This window comes from Trachypithecus francoisi, unplaced genomic scaffold (assembly GCF_009764315.1).
Source record: "Trachypithecus francoisi isolate TF-2019V2 unplaced genomic scaffold, Tfra_2.0 Lachesis_group16, whole genome shotgun sequence".
In the NCBI taxonomy this organism is placed as follows: domain Eukaryota; kingdom Metazoa; phylum Chordata; class Mammalia; order Primates; family Cercopithecidae; genus Trachypithecus; species Trachypithecus francoisi.
In genome coordinates this window covers 29,795,231-29,816,045 of record NW_022681461.1, presented here as the reverse complement: position 1 = coordinate 29,816,045, position 20,815 = coordinate 29,795,231, and the positions used below count along the sequence as shown (strand labels likewise).

At 46.0% G+C, this 20,815-nt stretch overlaps 1 protein-coding gene across 5 annotated transcripts in view; it reads right to left on the bottom strand.

Moving 5' to 3' along the window:
* DOCK8 (dedicator of cytokinesis 8) overlaps nucleotides 1-20,815 on the bottom strand; it is a 245,598-nt gene that overhangs the window by 52,693 nt on the left and 172,090 nt on the right. For all 5 annotated transcript variants that reach the window (XM_033237174.1, XM_033237173.1, XM_033237171.1 and 2 more), the window contains 3 exons: nucleotides 18,399-18,512; nucleotides 7,336-7,491; nucleotides 5,379-5,518 (listed from right to left, as the gene is read on the bottom strand). In XM_033237174.1, coding sequence (XP_033093065.1) covers nucleotides 5,379-5,518; nucleotides 7,336-7,491; nucleotides 18,399-18,512 — 410 coding nt within the window. The remainder of the gene's footprint in view (nucleotides 1-5,378; nucleotides 5,519-7,335; nucleotides 7,492-18,398; nucleotides 18,513-20,815) is intronic.

Sequence of the window (20,815 nt, the reverse complement as noted above, 5' to 3'; positions counted from 1 at the left end):
TTTTTCTTTGTGATGCTATTTTATATGAAATTGTTTTCTTAATTTCATTTTCAGATTGCTCATCATAAGTGTGTAGAAACACAATTGGTTCTTGTACCATGCAACCCTGCTGAACTCATTTATTAGTTCTAATAGAGTTTTTTGTGGATTCCTTGAGGCTTCCTATAAACAAGATTATGCCATCTATGAATATAGTTTTACTTCCTTTCCAATTTAAATGCTATCTTTTCTTTTTTTTTTTTTTTTTTTTTTTGAGACAGTCTTACTCTGTGGCCCAGGCTGGAGTGCAGTGGTGCGATCTTGGCTCACTACAACCTCTGCTTTCTGGGATCAAGAAATTCTCCAGCCTCAGCCTCACAAGTAGCTGGGACTACAAGCACAAGCCACCAATGCCCAGCTAGTTTTTATATTTTTTGTAGAGATGGGGTTTCACCATGTTGCTCAGGCTGTGCTCAATCTCCTGGGCTCAAAGTGATCTGTCCACTTCGGCCTCCCAAAGTTCTGGGATTACAGGCATGAGCCACCACATCTGGCATAGATGTCTTTTGTTCATTTTTTTGCCTACTTGCCCTAGATAGAACTCCTAGTGTATGTTGAATAGAAGTGGCAAGGGTAGACATTTTTGTCTTGTTCCTAATCTTAGGGAGAAAACCCTCAGTTTTTCACTAATAAGTGTCACATTAGCTGTGGATTTTTCATAGAGGCCCTTAAGTCAAGTTGAGGAAGTTCTCTTATTTCCTAAAAGGATTGTTGAGTGTTTTTTTTTTTTTTTTAAATCAGGAAGGGTTATTAGATTTTATTAAATGCTTTTCTTTGCATCTACTGAGATGATTGTATGGGACTTGTTCTTTATTTTATTAATATGGTACATCAATTGATTTTCAGATATGAAGCCTATCTTGCATTCCTGAGATAAATCCTACTTTGCCATGGTGTATAATATTTTTTATATGTTGTTGGATTCAGTTTGCTAGTTTTTGGTGAGGGTCTTACACCTATATTCATCAGATACTGGTCTGTAGTTTTCTCACGATGTCTTTGTCTGGTTTAGTATAGGGTAATGCTAGCTTTACAGAACAAGTTGGGAAGTATCCCACCTCTTCCATTCCTTGGAATAGAAGACTAGAAGTTGGTAAAAAATTAGAATTAATTCTTTTAAAAATATTTGATAGAATTCATCAGTAAAGTCCCCCAGGTTTGGGCTTTTATTGTGGGAAGTATTTAATTTTAAAAATTTTAAGTATTATTATTAGTTGTGATAGTTTTGCCCTTGTTGCCCAGGCTGGAGTGCATTGGCATGATCTCAGCTCACTGCAATCTCTGCCTTCCAGTCTCAAATGATTCTCCTGCCTCAGCTTCCCGAGTAGCTGAGATTATGGGTGTCCGCCACCACCCCCAGCTAATTTTTGTATTTTTAGTAGAGACAGGGTTTCATCATGTTGGCCAGGCTGATCTTGAACCCTTGACCTCAGGTGATCCTCTCGCCTTGGGCTCCCAAAGGGCTGGGATTACAGGTGTGAGCCACCGCGCCCAGCCTAAATTTTTAATCTGTGTGGGTACATAGTAGGTGTATGTGGGAAGTTTGATTACTAACTCAATCTCTTTACTTGCTGTAGGTCCATTTGGATTTTCTATCTCTTCTTGGAGTCAATTTTAGTACTTTGTACCTTTTAAGGAATTTGTTCATTTAATCTAGGTTATCAATTTGATGGCTTTCAATTGTTCACAGTATTCTTTTACAATCCTTTTTATTTCTGTAAGGTCTGTTGTGATATCCCCTCTTTCAATTATGATTTTAGTAATTGAGTCTTCTTCTTTTTTCTTGGTCAGTTCAGCTAAAGATTGGTGAATTTTGTTGCTCTTTTGAAATAACAAGCTTTTCACCTTGCAGATTTCCGCGATTGTTTTTCTATTCTTTATTTCATTATTTTGGCTGTCACCTTTGTTATTCCCCGCCATCTGCCTGCTTTGAATTGTTTGCTCTTCTTTTCTTTTTTTTTTTTTTTTTTTTTTTTTTTTTTTTTTTTTTTTGAGGCGGAGTCTCGCTCTGTCGCCCAGGCTGGAGTGCAGTGGCCGGTTCTCAGCTCACTGCAAGCTCCGCCTCCCGGGTTTACGCCATTCTCCTGCCTCAGCCTCCCGAGTAGCTGGGACTACAGGCGCCCGCCACGTCGCCCGGCTAGTTTTTGTATTTTTTAGTAGAGACGGGGTTTCACCGTGTTAGCCAGGATGGTCTCGATCTCCTGACCTCGTGATCCGCCCGTCTCGGCCTCCCAAAGTGCTGGGATTACAGGCTTGAGCCACCGCGCCCGGCCTGCTCTTCTTTTCCTAGCTCAGAGTATATTCTTTTGACATTTTGTTAAGACCATGCACACATATTTATTAGACTGTTCAAGAACAGTATATTAAAATTTAAAAATAGGCTGTATTTATACCCCCAAAGAAATGAGTTCTAATGTCCACCCAAAACCATGCACAGTCGTGTTCACAGCAGCTGTTTTCATAATAGCCACAAACGGAAAGCAGCCCAAATGTCAATTTACAGTAGAGAAATTATAGTAGACAAAGGAATATGACATACAGTTGAAAAAAAAATGAATCCTAACACATGTGACCACCCTGAAGGATCTCACAATCACAACATTCAGCAAAAGACTATGAAATTCAGTAACAGGCAATACTAGTTTCTGGTGATAAGAGTCAGAATAGTGGTTACTTGAGGGGGCCTGTAATTGTGAGAGGATAACGGAATATTATATTTTTGATCTGACTGGTGGTTATTCAAACATATTCACAGGAAATATTAATTGCACTTTACACTTAAGATTTGGGTCCTTTATATAAATTATACTATAATAAAAAGTAAATAAAATATATAGTGGAGTATCTGGAACCTAGTCATAGATGTTCAATTTTAAAAATCTACATTTTTTTCTTTCAAACAAAATAAGGCTACATCAGAATTCAATGTTACATAGAAAATATTAACCAAAATTTTAAATGACTCAGATTCTTGCACTGTGGCTGAAGTAAGATAATTGTAAATTGCATTTCAAAAGTTGCTCTTGTTTTAAGTCTGTGGTCCTGATAATGGGTTGCGTTTTGAATTAGGCATTGCAATTTGCTAGCTTATTACAGAGATGATAGACAATTTCTAAATGCTTGAAAAATACTGTGGATTTCACGACGCATGGACATTTGTGGATATACCCAGGTGTCAGAGATCTAAGGAAAACCCAGTGGAAACTGGAGCTGTGGTTCCTTAGGAGTTCAGGTACTGAGGTGTGTCCCTCTAGCCCTTGCCCCATGGATGTACATGTGTTGGCAAGTCTACTAACTGTCTTGGAAGCAAAAAAAAAAAAAAAAAAAAAAAAGCGCTAATCAATAGAAAGTATTGTTGAAGCATGACATTGTTCTGAGGTTTTAGCTCACATGATGAAATTGTGACAGTATGTCTAATGACTTTCCAGGAGAGTAACTGACAACCCAGCAATCAGGGATTATTGTGTTGCCAAAGGAATTACACTGTAACTCACTTGGGGGAGAAAAGGTACTAAGAGTGTGTGTGAGAGTGTGTGTGGGTATGTGTGTTTGTGTGTGTGTGTTTGTGTGTGTGTGTTTGAAGAATATATCCACATGATTAAACATAATTACAGGATTATCTCTGAAAATACTCTACCCTGTTGCTAGTAATATAACAGCAACAATTTTACAAGGAATCCAGAACAGACGTCAGGGTTGTTTCCAGCTAGAATGAAAACAGAAAACAGAAACTATGCTATTGTAAATACTAAATATTGTTTCTAGAAATCACTTAAACTACTGCTATTTAAGGACAACTAAGAAAATGTATGTACATGTTTGTGCGTGAAGGCAATTTTCTTTGTGTTCAAACTTTCTTCTCAGTATCTTACTTATTAGCATATGTGTTCGGTGCACTTTTTGTTGCTGTGGAAATTTATGTTAGCTGTAAGGTAGAACATTCTACTGAGATAATTGGGGGAAATTTAGTTAGAGTTGAGAAGATAGAATTGAAGCCATGGAAAGTGAAGTTCTCAAAGGATATACTCAGGACCAGGTTATCTGGAAGGAGGCAGAATTGAGAGCCAAGAGCATGAGATTCCCCCACACTATCCTGCCAGGAGACAGACATACAGTCACTTAAGCAGTGTCAGCGTGGGTACATCGCTTGGGATGCCTGTGACTGCTGCAGTTGCACAAACTCGATGTGCTCCTGTATTTGTTTCATGCAGGAACCTCCTGTTTCCTTCACTAAATTGTAAGCACTTTGAGAGAACTTGAGAAATTCCATTTAGACAAAAATCCATCCATAACATACAGCAATGCTACCATTAATTAGCAAACATTATTCTGGAAACTTCTTTAGCATAGGAGACATGGGAACAGGTTCCCTGGGCAGGGAGATGGTTTGGTATAGGAGAGTGGGTCCTGGGAAGGGACTGGGAAGACCATGGCTTTAGATTTGGTTCTCTGTTATGGAATCGTGGGCAAGTTCCCGCAATTCTATATGCCTAATCTAAACACCAGAAGTGTTGAACCTCAATTACTTTCCAATCCTAATCATCTGTGAATCTGAGTCCCTGGATGGTGAGCTCTAGAGGGACAGGGAATTTTGTCTGTTTTGTGCACTGATGTATCTCTGATGGAATCTAACACCTAACTATGTCTGTCCCATGGAAGGCATTCAATAATTGTTGAATGGAATGAATAATATTTTAGAAGGCTTTACCTTTTTCAGTCTAATCAGGTAGGCTGTGGGTTTCTGATTCTATGAGCTCATGGAGCACAGGGAGAGAAGGAAAGAAGGGGGTGGTCCACCTCTCTCTCTGTTGACTTCTAGACTAGATACTGCCACATGTCCCTGAGTAATCAGATAGATAAGAGGTAAAAGGATTCAGAAGCCCTGGATGTCTGGCGTCTCTTGTCCTGAGAAGCACTGTTTGCAAGAAACCTAATCTGGGCACGGGGCAGTTGCCTTCTCAGCAGCCATTATTTCCTTAATCAGCATTGAACCAAGTGACATCTTGTGGTTGCCTCTGTATGCTATCCCCTTTGTTAAAAATGGCTTTGTTCCTAGGGAGTTCACTAATCAAAGCATCCTTGGGAAATCTGCTTTAGTAGAACTGGTAAATTCCACTCAGATAGGTGACCAAGAGAAGTCATTTTGTAGTTCTTGCCCATCCCTGGTGCCTTTCTACATGCCTATGAGTACCACCTTCTCAAGACAGATGTTTCTACTCCTCAGAACTGGTCGACAGTAGAGTTTTTTTTACCAAGTGTGAGAAGCTGGACTGCAAATTTTATTAAGGAACATCTCTTTTTTTTGGTTTCATCTTTCATTTTAAATGCCAGAAACATACCCTTCCCCTTCGGCATCCAGGGCAGCAGCCAGTTCTGTGAAGAGGAGCCCGGTGAGGAAGTGCTGCTGGCGGTACTCAGAAGTCAGATCGAACATGCTGGCGATCTTCTGGTCCTGGAAACTGGAGCAGGAGCTTGAGTTCTACAGGAATGCAAGGAGCCATTTTATGAGTCACAAGAACTGGAATGAAAATAGCGATGGCTACTGTTTACTGAGACTTTGCCCCAGCCAGGCTTTGTGAGCCTTCCCCAGTGAGGTAGGTACTGCTGGTGCCAGATAAGGCAGATAAGGAAACTGAGGCACAGAGTGGTTACTGTGCTTTCCCATCCCCACAGAGAGAAGACTGCCAGTGGGAAAGATGAAAATAAAGCACCCAAGGTCTCTTGAAAAATGAATGACACTCCCTTCCCCACCTGAAATCAAAAGCTGAAGATACAAAACCTAGGATAAAATTTGGACAGAGAAATAAGAACCTTACCCAGTCCTGTGGCTGGCAGCAGGCAATTCCTCTATAACCAAATGCCCCCTTTGTTTAAGGCCCTGTTTACTTAGGTACCTTTTTTTTTTTTGAAAGACAGAGTCTCACTCTGTCACCCAGGCTGGAGTGCAGTGGCATGGTCTCAGCTCACTGCAACCTCCGTCTCCCGGGTTCAAGCAATTCTCATGCCTCAGCGTCCCAAGTAGCTGGGATTACAGTCACACCACCACGCCTGATGCATTTTTATATTTTTAGTAGATATGAGCTTTCACTGTGTTGGTCAGGCTGGTAACTCCTGGCCTCAGGTGATCCGCTCCCTTTGGCCTCCGAAGGTGCTGGGATTACAAGTGTGAGCCACCGTGCCTGGCCTCAGCTACACTTGTGAATTTGGCTTAAGCACATTGTCAGACTTTTGCTGGCCTGGAACTATAAGTGATGTCAGGGAGGGAAGTAATTAGATTCACCGGTCCTCGGTATTTCCTGTCCTGTATTTGTATCCTGGGAGCATACTTTATATTTCATTAAAAGCATCTAAAGTGTCTTTAAAAATTCTTTATGGTTTTGTGAGCCTGGTCCTGGGTTTGGCCACTCCCTGGGGCAGTCAGAAGGGGAAGGTGGGAAAGAAGCTAGGGCAAACTTAGTCCAGGGAAGTTTTAGGACTTAAGCTGCTGGGCAGGAAGCAGCAAAAAGTTTACACAGTTTGAATCGCTGCTTGTGAGTCGGATCTTTCCCTGTTCACAGTAAGACGGTCATGTAACTAAGATCTGGATCATGTCATACGGCATATAGGGCTAAGATTTTTTGTCAGTTAGTAAGACAAGCCTTCACTTTTGTACTATATCAAGGAATATGCAACAGAAATATAACCTAACAATGAGAAATTCTGCCTGATGCTCTGAGCTACTGATGTGACTATCAAACAGCATGTTCTTACAGTTATTCCAGAGGACACTAGCCCTTTAAAAAATGTACGAGGTGGGGTGGGGTTTCCATGTCAAATCATTTTGGGAATCACTGCTTATCATGCACACCTCCTCCCATTTCCTCTTCTGTTTCTTGTGCATTTACAATTGACATGAACAAGTTAAAACCTCTTAGAGGGCCTATTGCAAAGAACATATGATTTCCAAAACTTATTTACTTTGGAATCCTCTATTTGCTTAATATAATAATTGGCTAATGTCAGACAAAGGAAGATTTGAGACTTTTCTATGAGTTTCTAGATTTCATAGGGCTTACTGGATTCTTTGCTTTACTTAACCTGATCAGGGACCCTTGAGCCTGGGGAGAAACCAATTACTTAGATGGTAAATTCTTAGCTAGTGGTGTAACTTCAGGGTAGCATACTTGATCTGGTTTGAATAGTTTGATTTTTCATCGAATTAATAAGACTAACCTTTATAGGCAATACATGATTACACTGAGCTAGTTAAATGAAATAGCTTGAATAATTCTTTTAGTTAAATAATTCTTTTATTACCTGGGAAGATATGGAAGGACAAGGAGATGTTGGAGCAGTATCAGCATTCATAAAAAAAAGGTTCAGATTGAGGTAATGTTCATGGCTACAGAGGATTCTCAGGAACTCCAGCCTCATGGAAATGAGCGTTGGAAGGTTATTGAGCTTGGCTGACAGCTGGGAAGAAAAACAAAAAGAGGAATGAAACATTTATTATAAGGTAAGTGGAGTTGGGGTTGGCAGACACAAAAAATATCCTTTCTCTCCAGATTAAGGCAATCAATTTAATAAAAACTAATGGGATAGTGCAACAGATGGTAAATTCTGCATTACAGGGAAGTCTAATACATTTTCATTCATTACTGTTCCCCTTAGTGATTCTAGCCTAATAGCTGTCCAAAATGAGGATTCTTATCTCAATCTCCACTTTGTCAAATCTTTAATACCATGGGAAGCCTGTGCTGAAAATCTTGAGGTACATCTTCAGTGTAACATAATTAATTTTACAAAAACTCTTCTGTGTTCGAGAAACTAAATGAAAGGAGTTGACCTCACACAAGCCCGTATGAAACTAATAGAATATGACTAGGTGACTTTCATGCTGCAAGTGTTCTTTCGTAGTTTCTAATTAAAGGCCCCGTTGGAAAGTTGCAGAACCAGTTCCCTAGAGAAACGCATCAAACTGTTTAGGAAAGTACATAGTACCTGCAAAAACACTCAAGGAGCTTGTCCCAGAGTGAGAGAGGATGAAATGGAGAAGAAAGAGAAAAAGCTAGAAGAGTTTTTAGGAAAAATCTTCCTTTAAAAAATAAACCATGAAGCAAGCAATGAAAAGCAGACAAAGGTGACAGTCTGGAAGAAACTCCCTTGCTTCCCCCAAGCAAGATGAACAACTGAAAGACCCAGACTCAGAGACAGCTCCTCTAAAGGCAAAGTAGGGGAAGGAAGGGGTGCTGATGCACCTTGAGCCCTTCAATATTTCATCATTATCACCCCCCACTCCAGCACAGAAATATGAAGGATCATCCTTGTGATGGACATGCCTCCTCTTCACTCACCTCAAGAGCAGTTTTCTAAACTATGTATATATAGTTTAGAAATATATATATATTTTTTTATTTTTTATTTTTTAAGACAGAGTCTTGCTCTGTTGGACTGGAGTGCAATGGCATGATCTCGGCTCACTGCAACCTCCACCTCCTGGGTTCAAGCAATTCTCCTGCCTCAGCCTCCCGAGTAGCTGGGATTACAGGTGCGCATCAACATGCCCAGCTCGTTTTTTGTATTTTTAGTAGATATGGGGTTCTAACCATATTGACTAGGCCAGTCTTGAACTCCTGGCCTCAGGTGATCCTCCCGCCTCGGCCTCCCAAAGTGCTGGGATTACAGACTAAACAATATAATTTAAATGAACACATATTTTCAGCCATTTTACAAGAAGCCATTGTGTTGTGGGACATATTGCCTATAGAACTAATTCATAGTTAGACATCCACTTAAAACAAGTAAAAGTCATTATATATTATTTTAAAACCCAAACATACAACTTCTATGTAAGCACAGTTAGTTACCAGATCCCATAACCTTTCGATGTGCACTCCTGGCTGACTTTGGACCAGTGGAGCCACCAGCACACTGAAGGGATTCAAACTTGGTCATGTGCCTGTCACTCAGGTCACTCATTAACAGTTGTTGGGTCAAGCCGGCTATCAGAACTTGAATTCACAAGACATCGACACTTAAAAAAGGCCCCACTATGGTTATCTTTCACAGGTCCCTTGAGACATGATTAAAGACAGACATTTCAGACTGGGTGTGGTAGCTCACACCTGTAATCCCAGCATTTCGAGAGGCAGAGCAGGGCAGATCACTTGAGGCCAGGAGTTCAAGACCAGCCTGGCCAACATGGTGAAACCCTGTCTCTACCAAAAATACAAAAATTAGCCGGGCGTGGGGGCGCACGCCTGTAATCCCAGCTACTCGGGAGGCCGAGGCAGGAGAATCGCTTGAACCTGGGAGGCAGAGTTTGCAGTGAGCCAAAATCATGCCACTGCATTCTGGCCTGGGCAACAGAGTAAGACTCCATCTCAAAAGAAAAAAAAAATAGACATTTCAAAAATAATTTGAGTGATGTTTCAAAAGGAGGAGTAAGGTACATTCGAAAAACATCCTCCACAAAGATCAAGACCCACAGTGCCCCTACCCAAGGGATGGGTGTTTACTTAGTGGCACATTGTGAGTGACAGAGAGTAATTGAGGAAATGGATTTGTCTATTGTTAGTGACTATTAAAATGACTAAGGTTATATCCATTGCCACAAAGATGGCAGAAAACATAGTAGGTTATGCAAGATGATAAAGTCAGGCGACTTTGGAAGAATACAACTTGCTTCAGGTATGAAGTTCATCCTGTATCTAGAGAGCTGGGATCAATGAATTAAATCACCATGAACGGGTGTCAGTGACCTTTTGAGGCCTGAGCACCACTAATGGTGCTAAGTAACATCTGTGGATGTTACCAGCAGACATAGACCACAGAATCAGTGGATAAATCTAATCCAGCCTAGTTTTTTTGCAGATGAGGAAATGAATGCCTCAAAGGCTGATGCTCCCAATCACAGAAGTAATTAATGGTGTCCCAGGAATCAGCATGCAGGCTTCTTGACTCCTGGTCTAGGGATCTTTGGCATTTCAGTCAAGGAGAGAAAGAAAAAAAGAACAGGTAACTAAAAGAAAAGGAAAGAATTTAAGAAGAAAGATAGTGAGCAAGAGAAAAGAAAGGACAGAGAAAGAGAAAATAAAAACATGGGTTTTGCAGGGCAGGCAGACATCTACCTTGGGTTGCCTTATTTCCCTGCTGGGAATGAAGACTGGCTGTATGTGAGTAGCTAAGCCTGGGTCTGTCTACAGTGGTGATCTAGGGTCTTTTTCATATATTCAGCTTAAAGTTTTGAAAACAGACTAACCTGGAATCCTAAATACCGAAGAGGGAGGGCAAGGAGGAGTGAAGTGTCCCTCTGCCTTTCTATTCTGGTGGATCCTGGGACAGAAGATCCGCTGCAGAGCAGGGGAAAGGGCGCATGGGATAGGGATGCTTGAGGACTTCTGATGCTTCCTTAGGATTCTTTTTTTATTATTCTGCTTCCTTCTCAGGACTTCCCTTAGATGAGATTGGGTGTGTTCAGGGTAGTATGGTCGTAGACAGGACTTCCTTTAGAAAAGTCAGGTCTTTTTTCTTTTTTTGGAGGGGAGGTGTTATGTAAACAAATCAAAGATTGTCTCTGTGTATTGGCCCTTGGGTTGTTTATTTCTTCACTGTAGACTGGTGCTGATCCCTTAGCTCATACCAAACTCAAATTTTACCATGACCAGTCATTTAAAAAATAGCCCAAATAAGCAGATTTTCATCCATTTAGTGCCTGCCTTCTTTGCAGATCCCATAAAACTTCGAGGGACAGCTGTTTCCTAATGATAAGATAGAGCCTTGCAGCAGGGCCCTAAGCTGCTACAGCTCTTGGAGCTCTCTGACCCAGAGACTCCCCACTGTGCTGTGGAGCAGCCTCACCCAGATCTATAAGCTTCTGCCCTAATCCTCCTCTCCCCTGGGAGTTCTCCTGCTCCTCTGGATGGTGCCCTCCTCACTGCAAGCCTATGGCTGTTCTCATGCTGGGAGGAGCTTCTGCTCTTATGCAACCCTGTCCAAGTGCTGCTCAATGAAGCCTGTATGTCACTGCTTTTTATGGTCCTATCCTTTTCCTTGATCAGCCCTCAAATCCCTCAAACCCCCTAAGGAGGAAGCTTCTTATTTTAAAACTGAGAAAAAAATTAAAAAAATAAAAAAGTAAAATAAAACTGACGAAATTAGGACCCATAAAATTGGAAAAACTTATCTATAAAGTCACTAAGTGACTAACCACAGAGAACTTGGTGGTGATGGGAGAGGTGGTGATGGTGGTGGAGGTAGATAGTGGTGATGATGGTGACAGTGGTGATGGTGGAAGAAGTGATGGTGGAGGTGAAGGAGGTGGTCACGGTGGAACTAATGGTGGTGATGGTGGAGGAGGTGATAGGAAAGGTGATAATATTGCCAGAGGTAGGCAGTGGCGATGGTGGTGATGGTGGAGAAGATGGTGGTGGTGGAGAAAGTGGTGATGGTGGTGGTGGAGTTGGTGGTGACGGTGATGATGGAGGAGGTGGTGATGGCGGAGGTGGTGGTGATGGTGATGGTGAAGGAGGTGGTAATGGTGGAGATGCTGATGGTGGTGGTTGAGGTGATGGTGATGGTGGAGGTAGTGGTAATGGTGGAGGGGGTGGTGATGGTGAAGATGGTGGTGATGGTGGAGGAGGTGGTGATGGTGGAGGAGGTGGTGATGGTGGAGGGGGTGGTGATGGTGAAGATGGTGGTGATGATGGAGGAGGTGGTGATGGTGAAGATGGTGGTGATGATGGAGGAGGTGGTGATGGTGAAGATGGTGGTGATGATGGAGGAGGTGGTGATGGTGAAGATGGTGGTGATGGTGGAGGAGGTGGTGATGGTGGAGGGGGTGGTGATGGTGGAGGAGGTGGTGATGGTGAAGATGGTGGTGATGATGGAGGAGGTGGTGATGGTGAAGATGGTGGTGATGGTGGAGGAGGTGGTGATGGTGAAGATGGTGGTGATGATGGAGGAGGTGGTGATGGTGAAGATGGTGGTGATGGTGGAGGAGGTGGTGATGGTGAAGATGGTGGTGATGGTGGAGGAGGTGGTGATGGTGAAGATGGTGGTGATGGTGGAGGAGGTGGTGATGGTGAAGATGGTGGTGATGATGGAGGAGGTGGTGATGGTGAAGATGGTGGTGATGGTGGAGGAGGTGGTGATGGTGGAGGTGGTGGTGATGGTGGAGGGGGTGGTGATGGTGGAGGAGGTGGTGATGGTGGAGGAGGTGGTGATGGTGGAGGAGGTGGTAATGGTGAAGATGGTGGTGATGGTGGAGGGGGTGGTAATGGTGGAGGAGGTGTGATGGTGGAGGAGTGGTGATGGTGGAGGTGGTGGTGATGGTGAGGAGGTGGTGATGGTGGAGGAGGTGGTGATGGTGGAGGTGGTGGTAATGGTGGAGGGGGTGGTGATGGTGAAGATGGTGGTGATGGTGGAGGAGGTGGTGATGGTGAAGATGGTGGTGATGGGGAGGGGGTGGTGATGGTGGAGGAGGTGGTGATGGTGGAGGGGGTGGTGATGGTGGTGGTGGAGTTGGTGGTGACGGTGATGATGGAGGAGGTGGTGATGGTGAAGATGGTGGTGATGGTGGAGGAGGTGGTGATGGTGAAGATGGTGGTGATGATGGAGGAGGTGGTGATGGTGAAGATGGTGGTGATGGTGGAGGAGGTGGTGATGGTGGAGGTGGTGGTAATGGTGGAGGAGGTGGTGATGGTGGAGGAGGTGGTAATGGTGAAGATGGTGGTGATGGTGGAGGGGGTGTTAATGGTGGAGGAGGTGGTGATGGTGGAGGAGGTGGTAATGGTGAAGATGGTGGTGATGGTGGAGGTGGTGGTAATGGTGGAGGAGGTGGTGATGGTGGAGGGGGTGGTGATGGTGGAGGAGGTGGTGATGGTGGAGGAGGTGGTGATGGTGGAGGTGGTGGTAATGGTGGAGGGGGTGGTGATGGTGAAGATGGTGGTGATGGTGGAGGAGGTGGTGATGGTGAAGATGGTGGTGATGGTGGAGGAGGTGGTGATGGTGGAGGAGGTGGTGATGGCGGAGGTGGTGGTGATGGTGATGGTGAAGGAGGTGGTAATGGTGGAGATGCTGATGGTGGTGGTTGAGGTGATGGTGATGGTGGAGGTAGTGGTAATGGTGGAGGGGGTGGTGATGGTGAAGATGGTGGTGATGGTGGAGGAGGTGGTGATGGTGGAGGAGGTGGTGATGGTGGAGGGGGTGGTGATGGTGAAGATGGTGGTGATGATGGAGGAGGTGGTGATGGTGAAGATGGTGGTGATGATGGAGGAGGTGGTGATGGTGAAGATGGTGGTGATGGTGGAGGAGGTGGTGATGGTGAAGATGGTGGTGAGGTGTGGAGGAGGTGGTGATGGTGGAGGGTGTGGTGATGGTGGAGGAGGTGGTGATGGTGAAGATGGTGGATGATGGAGGAGGTGTGATGGTGAAGATGGTGGTGATGGTGGAGGAGGTGGTGATGGTGAAGATGGTGGTGATGATGGAGGAGGTGGTGATGGTGAAGATGGTGGTGATGGTGGAGGAGGTGGTGATGGTGAAGATGGTGGTGATGGTGGAGGAGGTGGTGATGGTGAAGATGGTGGTGATGGTGGAGGAGGTGGTGATGGTGAAGATGGTGGTGATGATGGAGGAGGTGGTGATGGTGAAGATGGTGGTGATGGTGGAGGAGGTGGTGATGGTGGAGGTGGTGGTGATGGTGGAGGGGGTGGTGATGGTGGAGGAGGTGGTGATGGTGGAGGAGGTGGTGATGGTGGAGGAGGTGGTAATGGTGAAGATGGTGGTGATGGTGGAGGGGGTGGTAATGGTGGAGGAGGTGGTGATGGTGGAGGGGGTGGTGATGGTGGAGGAGGTGGTGATGGTGGAGGAGGTGGTGATGGTGGAGGTGGTGGTAATGGTGGAGGGGGTGGTGATGGTGAAGATGGTGGTGATGGTGGAGGAGGTGGTGATGGTGAAGATGGTGGTGATGGTGGAGGAGGTGGTGATGGTGGAGGAGGTGGTGATGGTGGAGGGGGTGGTGATGGTGAAGATGGTGGTGATGGTGGAGGAGGTGGTGATGGTGAAGATGGTGGTGATGGTGGAGGAGGTGGTGATGGTGAAGATGGTGGTGATGATGGAGGAGGTGGTGATGGTGAAGATGGTGGTGATGGTGGAGGAGGTGGTGATGGTGGAGGTGGTGGTAATGGTGGAGGAGGTGGTGATGGTGGAGGAGGTGGTAATGGTGAAGATGGTGGTGATGGTGGAGGGGGGGTGTTAATGGTGGAGGAGGTGGTGATGGTGGAGGAGGTGGTAATGGTGAAGATGGTGGTGATGGTGGAGGTGGTGGTAATGGTGGAGGAGGTGGTGATGGTGGAGGGGGTGGTGATGGTGGTGGTGGAGGAGGTGGTGATGGTGTGGAGGAGGTGGTGATGGTGGAGGTGGTGGTAATGGTGGAGGGGGTGGTGATGGTGAAGATGTGGTGGTGATGGTGGAGGATGGTGGTGATGGTGAGGATGGTGGTGATGGGGAGGTGGTGGTGATGGGGAGGAGGTGGTGATGGTGGAGGGGGTGGTGATGGTGAGATGGTGGTGATGGTGGTGGTGGTGATGGTGAAGGAGGTGGTAATGGTGGAGGAGGTGGTGATGGTGGAGGAGGTGGTGATGGTGAAGATGGTGGTGATGGGGGAGGAGGTGGTGATGGTGAGATGGTGGTGATGATGGAGGAGGTGGTGGTGATGGTGGAGGAGGGTGGTGATGGTGGGGGAGGTGGTGATGGTGAAGATGGTGGTGATGGTGGAGGAGGTGTGATGGTGAAGATGGTGTGATGGTGGAGGGTGGTGGTGGTGGTGATGGTGGAGGAGGTGGTGATGGTGAGGTGGTGGTGATGGTGAGGGGGTGGTGATGGTGAGATGGTGGTGATGGTGGAGGAGGTGGTGATGGTGAAGATGGTGGTGATGGTGGAGGGGGTGGTGATGGTGAAGATGGTGGTGATGGTGGAGGAGGTGGTGATGGTGGAGGAGGTGGTGATGGTGAAGATGGTGGTGATGGTGGAGGGGGTGGTGATGGTGAAGATGGTGGTGATGGTGGAGGAGGTGGTGATGGTGGAGGAGGTGGTGATGGTGGAGGGGGTGGTGATGGTGAAGATGGTGGTGATGGTGGAGGAGGTGGTGATGGTGAAGATGGTGGTGATGGTGGAGGAGGTGGTGATGGTGGAGGAGGTGGTGATGGTGGAGGTGGTGGTGATGGTGGAGGGGGTGGTGATGGTGAAGATGGTGGTGATGGTGGAGGGGGTGGTGATGGTGAAGATGGTGGTGATGGTGGAGGAGGTGGTGATGGTGGAGGAGGTGGTGATGGTGAAGATGGTGGTGATGGTGGAGGGGGTGGTGATGGTGAAGATGGTGGTGATGGTGGAGGAGGTGGTAAAGGTGGAGGTGGTGGTGATGGTGAAGGTGATGGTGATGGTAGAGGAGGTGGTGATGGTGAAATGGTGGTGGTGGTGGAGGAGATGATGATGGTGGAGGAGGTGGTGATGGTGGAGGTGGTGGTGATGGTGGTGGTGGAGGTGGTGGTGGTGGTGGCGATGGTGGAGGAGGTGGTGATGGTGGAGGTGGTGGTTATGGTGGAGGTGGTGATGGTGATGGTGAAGGAGGTGGTAGAGGAGGTGGTGATGGTGGTGTTCAAGGTGATGGTGATGGTGGAGGTAGTGGTGATGGTGGAGGATGTGGTGGAGGAGGTGGTGATGGTGGTGTTCAAGGTGATGGTGATGGTGGAGGTAGTGGTGATGGTGGAGGATGTGGTGGAGGAGGTGGTGATGGTGGTGTTCAAGGTGATGGTGATGGTGGAGGTAGTGGTGATGGTGGAGGATGTGGTGGAGGAGGTGGTGATGGTGGTGTTCAAGGTGATGGTGATGGTGGAGGTAGTGGTGATGGTGGAGGATGTGGTGGAGGAGTGGTGATGGTGGTGTTCAAGGTGATGGTGATGGTGGGGGGGTGGTGATGGTGGTGGAGGAGGTGGTGAGGTGGTGGTGATGGTGGTGTTCAAGGTGATGGTGATGGTGGAGGTAGTGGTGATGGTGGTGGAGGAGGTGGTGATGGTGGAGGTGGTGGTGATGGTGGAGGTGGTGGTGATGGTGAAGATGGTGGTGATGGTAGAGGAGGTGGTGATGGTGAAATGGTGGTGGTGGTGGAGGAGGTAGTGATGGTGGAGGAGGTGGTGATGGTGAAATGGTGGTGGTGATGGTGGAGGAGGAGGTGATGGTGAAGATGGTAGTAATGGTAGAGGAGGTGGTGATGGTGAAATGGTGGTGGTGGTGGAGGAGGTGGTGATGGTGGAGGTGGTGGTGATGGTGGAGGAGGTGGTGATGGTGAAGGTGGTGTTGGTGGTGGGGGAGGAAGTGGTGATGGTGGAGTGGTGGTGATAGTGGAGGTGGTGATAGTGGTGGTTGAGGTCATGGCAATGGTGGAGGTAGTGGTGATGGTGGAGGAGGCGGTGATGGTGAAGATGGTGGTGGTGGTGGAGGAGGTGGTGATGGTGGAGGTGGTGTTGGTGGTGGGGGAGGAAGTGGTGATGGTGGAGTGGTGGTGATAGTGGAGGTGGTGATAGTGGTGGTTGAGGTCATGGCAATGGTGGAGGTAGTGGTGATGGTGGAGGAGGCGGTGATGGTGAAGATGGTGGTGGTGGTGGAGGAGGTGGTGATGGTGGAGGTGGTGGTGATGATGAAGATGGTGGTGGTGGTGGAGGAGGTGGTGGTGGTGGTGAAGATGGTGGTGGTGGTGAAGATGGTGGTGTTGGTGGAGGAGGAGGTGATGGTGGAGGAGGTGGCGATGGTGAGATGATGGTGATGGTAGAGGAGGTGGTGATGGTGGTGGTGGAGGTGTTGGTGATGGTGAAGGAGTGTTGGTGGTGTGGGAAGAGGTGGTGATGGTGAAGGAGGTGTTGGTGGTGGGGGAGGAGGTGGTGATGGTGGAGGTGGTGGTGATGGTGGAGGTGGTGGTGATGGTGGAGGCGGTGGTGATGGTGGTGGTGGAGGTTGTGGTGATGGTGAAGGACGTAGGTGTTGGTGGTGGGGGAGGAGGTGGTGATGGTGGAGGAGGTGTTGATGGTGGAGGTGGTGGTGATGGTGGTGGTGGAGGTTGTGGTGATGGTGAAGGAGGTGTTGGTGGTGGGGGAGGAGGTGGTGATGGTGAAGGAGTGTTGGTGGTGGGGGAGGAGGTGGTGATGGTGGAGGTGGTGTTGGTGGAGGTGGTGGTGATGGTGATGGTGATGGTGGTGGTGGTGATGGTGGAGAAGTTGGTGATGGTGGAGGTGGTGTTGGTGGTGGGGGAGGTGATGGTGATGGTGGTGGTGGTCATGGTGGAGGAGGCGGTGATGGTGGAGGTGGTGTTGGTGATAGTGGAGCTGGTGGTGATGGTGAAGATGGTGGTGGTGATGGTGGAGGAGGTGGTGATGGTAGAGGTGGTGATGTTGGTGGTGGAGGTTGTGGTGATGGTGGAGGAGGTTTGATGGTGGAGGTGGTGGTGACGGTGGTGGGGGAGGTTGCAGTGGTGTGGGAGGAGGTGGTGATGGTGGAGGAGGTGGTGATGGTGGAGGTGGTGGTGATGGTGGAGGTGGTGGTGATGGTGGTGGTGGAGGTTGTGGTGATGGTGAAGGAGATGTTGGTGGTGGGGGAGGAGGTGGTGATGTGGAGGAGGTGGTAATGGTGGAGAAGGTGGTGATAGTGGGCATGGGAGGTAATGACAATGGTGGTGGCTGGTGGTGGTAGTAGCAGTAATGATGGTATACTAGTGGCTAGAGTAAGGATATGGAAGGAGAGGAGTAGCAACAATAACTGCTGTTTATGTTACTATTGTTAGGGTAGTTTGTGGGAGGCAGTATATGAATAATTCCATTTAAAAAATCGGGGGGATGGCACTGATAGACGCACTTGGTTTATGAAATATTTGCTATGTGCTCAGTGAAATTAAATATCTCTGAATGATTTTATTTAAGAACACTTTAAAGGGTTCTTTCAAGTCAGAACATCACAACAGCAAATTAATTAATTACCCTAATACGTGAAAAGAGACCTCAGACTGGGAGCTCGAGGACTCGTCAAAGATTTAAAGTACTGTATAGACATGTTAATTTTCTGTTAAATGTTAAATTGAAGATTCAGGTCATATCACAAATTTTAATTCCCAGAGATGAATTTGTTGACCCTTCTACACTGGGTTGGTAAATGCTCCAGGAATCAAGGTAAACCAGAGTATCCAAGGAATGTCCATGGCACAGACATGAGGGATGTGCTGCAAAACACAGGATGTGCAGGACTCACGCTAACTGGGTAATGAATAAGCATACCATGGCAATGAACATCACATTACATGAGACGGAACAAAATGGCTCGCTCGGAGGGACACTCACCTGGTTGCAATAATGTCTGATGAGGTTAAACACAAAGCCCCGATCCATGAGGGAGAGAAGGTCATACAAGAAGAAAGCCAGGCTGATGTTCATCTTTTCCGCCTGTTCATTTTCCTTAAAAACAAACAAACACCCAAATCATTTTGTGGTACACTCTGGAGTTGAACTCCCAGGTCACTGGCGGGAAAGTTGGGAGAGACAGGTCCTATTATTTCAGCCACTGTCCCTCTGGGTGACACTGGGCAAAGTAGTTAAGTCTCCTTTAACTAAAGCCATGACTGTGAGGTTGAATCAAGTAATTATCCATGTACTGTTAATATTTAGGTGCATTTCCTTCCAGTCATTTTTTTCTACATGCATATTTATATGTGTATACTTAAGCTCATTCTCTATATAATATGTTGGATCCAAAATTTGTTTTTTAATATCCTGGTAACTATTTTGTTTTTTTGTAACTCTTCTCTTTTTTTTTTGGCAAACTGACTTGAAGAGTACTTACTGTCTTCAATGAGATAGTTTCTTAATTTTTAGGGATTATTACAGAAAATCCAATCAGGATAAAAGAATTAGTTTTTACCTAAGAAATGTATTCCCCAATTAGGCAGCATTTCCAGCCTAAGAGAGGTCAGAGTCATACTCCATAGGGTGAATTCCTCCATGAATCCCAATTAATAAGCTAAACCTATTTAAAATTTTTTAAATTTGTCCAGGCGCGGTGGCTCACACCTGTAATCCCAGCACTTTGGGAGGCCAAGGTGGGTGGATCACCTGAGGTCGGGAGTTCAAGATCAGCCTGACCAACATGGAGAAACCCCGTCTCTACTAAAAATACAAAATTAGCCAGGCATGGTGGCGCATGCCTGTAATCCCAGCTACTCAGGAGGCTGAGGCAGGAGAATCGCTTGAACCCGGGAGGTGGAGGTTGCGGTGAGCCGAGATCGCACCATTGCACTCCAGCCTGGGCAAAAAGAGCGAAGCTCCATCTCAAAAAAAAACAAAAAAAAAAACAAAATTTAATTTGCATTAGTTCTCAGTGCTCATATTTACGAGGGATTTTACTGTGCTTCAGAGCAATCTGGGATTCAGTTTTTCATGTTTATGTCCTTTATTCTCAGAATGACAAATCAATTTCCTTTGACACTATTAAAAATATGGTTTGAAACTATTTTGCTCTTTTATTATGTAATTTTCAAATTCAGGCCATGCTGACCAGTCAAGTCACTGGGATGGATGGGGACCCGATAAAAGGGTTGCCACAGTGTCGCTGAGAGGTCCTCGAACTCTCTCCGCATTCTCCACGTGGTCACTCCTCCTGGGTGGTTTACCTGACTCAATATCCGGGTTTAAAATCTCCAGTCTTGGCTTTACTGCTGGCTGTGTGTTACTTTTGGAAATTTTATCAACCTCACTGTGCCTTATTCTCACACCTGCCAATATGGAGATACCATTGCTGTTCCAACAAAGTTTGCCATGAGGAATAAACAAATGAAAATCTCCTGAGCACTTGGTACTATGCAAATTCTCAATAATGACAAAGCTATTAATAATAAACATTGCTTCCTAAGATTTTTGTAGCTACCTTGTAAACATTTGGTTTATTTCATTTATATATTTTTTTAGCTTTTATTTTGAAACAATTTCAAACTTACAGAAAAGGTGCAAGAATAGTACAAATAACTATTGTATACCCTTTAACCAAGCTTATCAGTACTTGACATTTTGCTACATTTGTTTCATCATTCTATGAATATAAAAACATGTTTTTCCGAACCATCTGAGAATGGGTTGCAAATATCATGCCCATTTACCCCATAATACTTCAAGGTGTATTTCCTAAGAGCAAAAATAATGTCTTTCATATTTACATTTTTCTTTTTTTTAGACAGAGTCTCACTCTGTCACCCAGGCTGGAGTGCTATGGTACCATCTTGGCTCACTGCAACTTCCACCTCCTGGGCTCAAGCGATTCTCCTGCCTCAGCCTCCCGAGTAGCTGGGATTACAGGCACGCGCCACCACACCTGGCTAATTTTCTGTATTTTTAGTAGAGACGGGGTTTCAACATGTTGGCCAGGCTGGTCTTGAATGCCTGACCTCAAGTGATCTGACCACCTCAGCCTCCCAAAGGGCTGGGATTACAGGTGTGAGTCACTGCACCTGGCCTGATATGATAATTTAAACCATAGTCCATATTGTAATTTCTTTTTGTTTTTTTTGTTTGAGACAGAGTCTCACTCTGTCACCCAGGCTGGAGTGCTGTGGCACCATCCTGGCTCACTGCAACCTCTGTCTCCTGGGTTCAAGCAATTCTCTTGCTTCTCCCTGCCACTTGCTGGGATTACAGATGTGCACAACCATGCTCAGCTAATTTTTGCATTTTTAGTAGAGACGGGGTCTCACCATGTCACCACGTTGGCC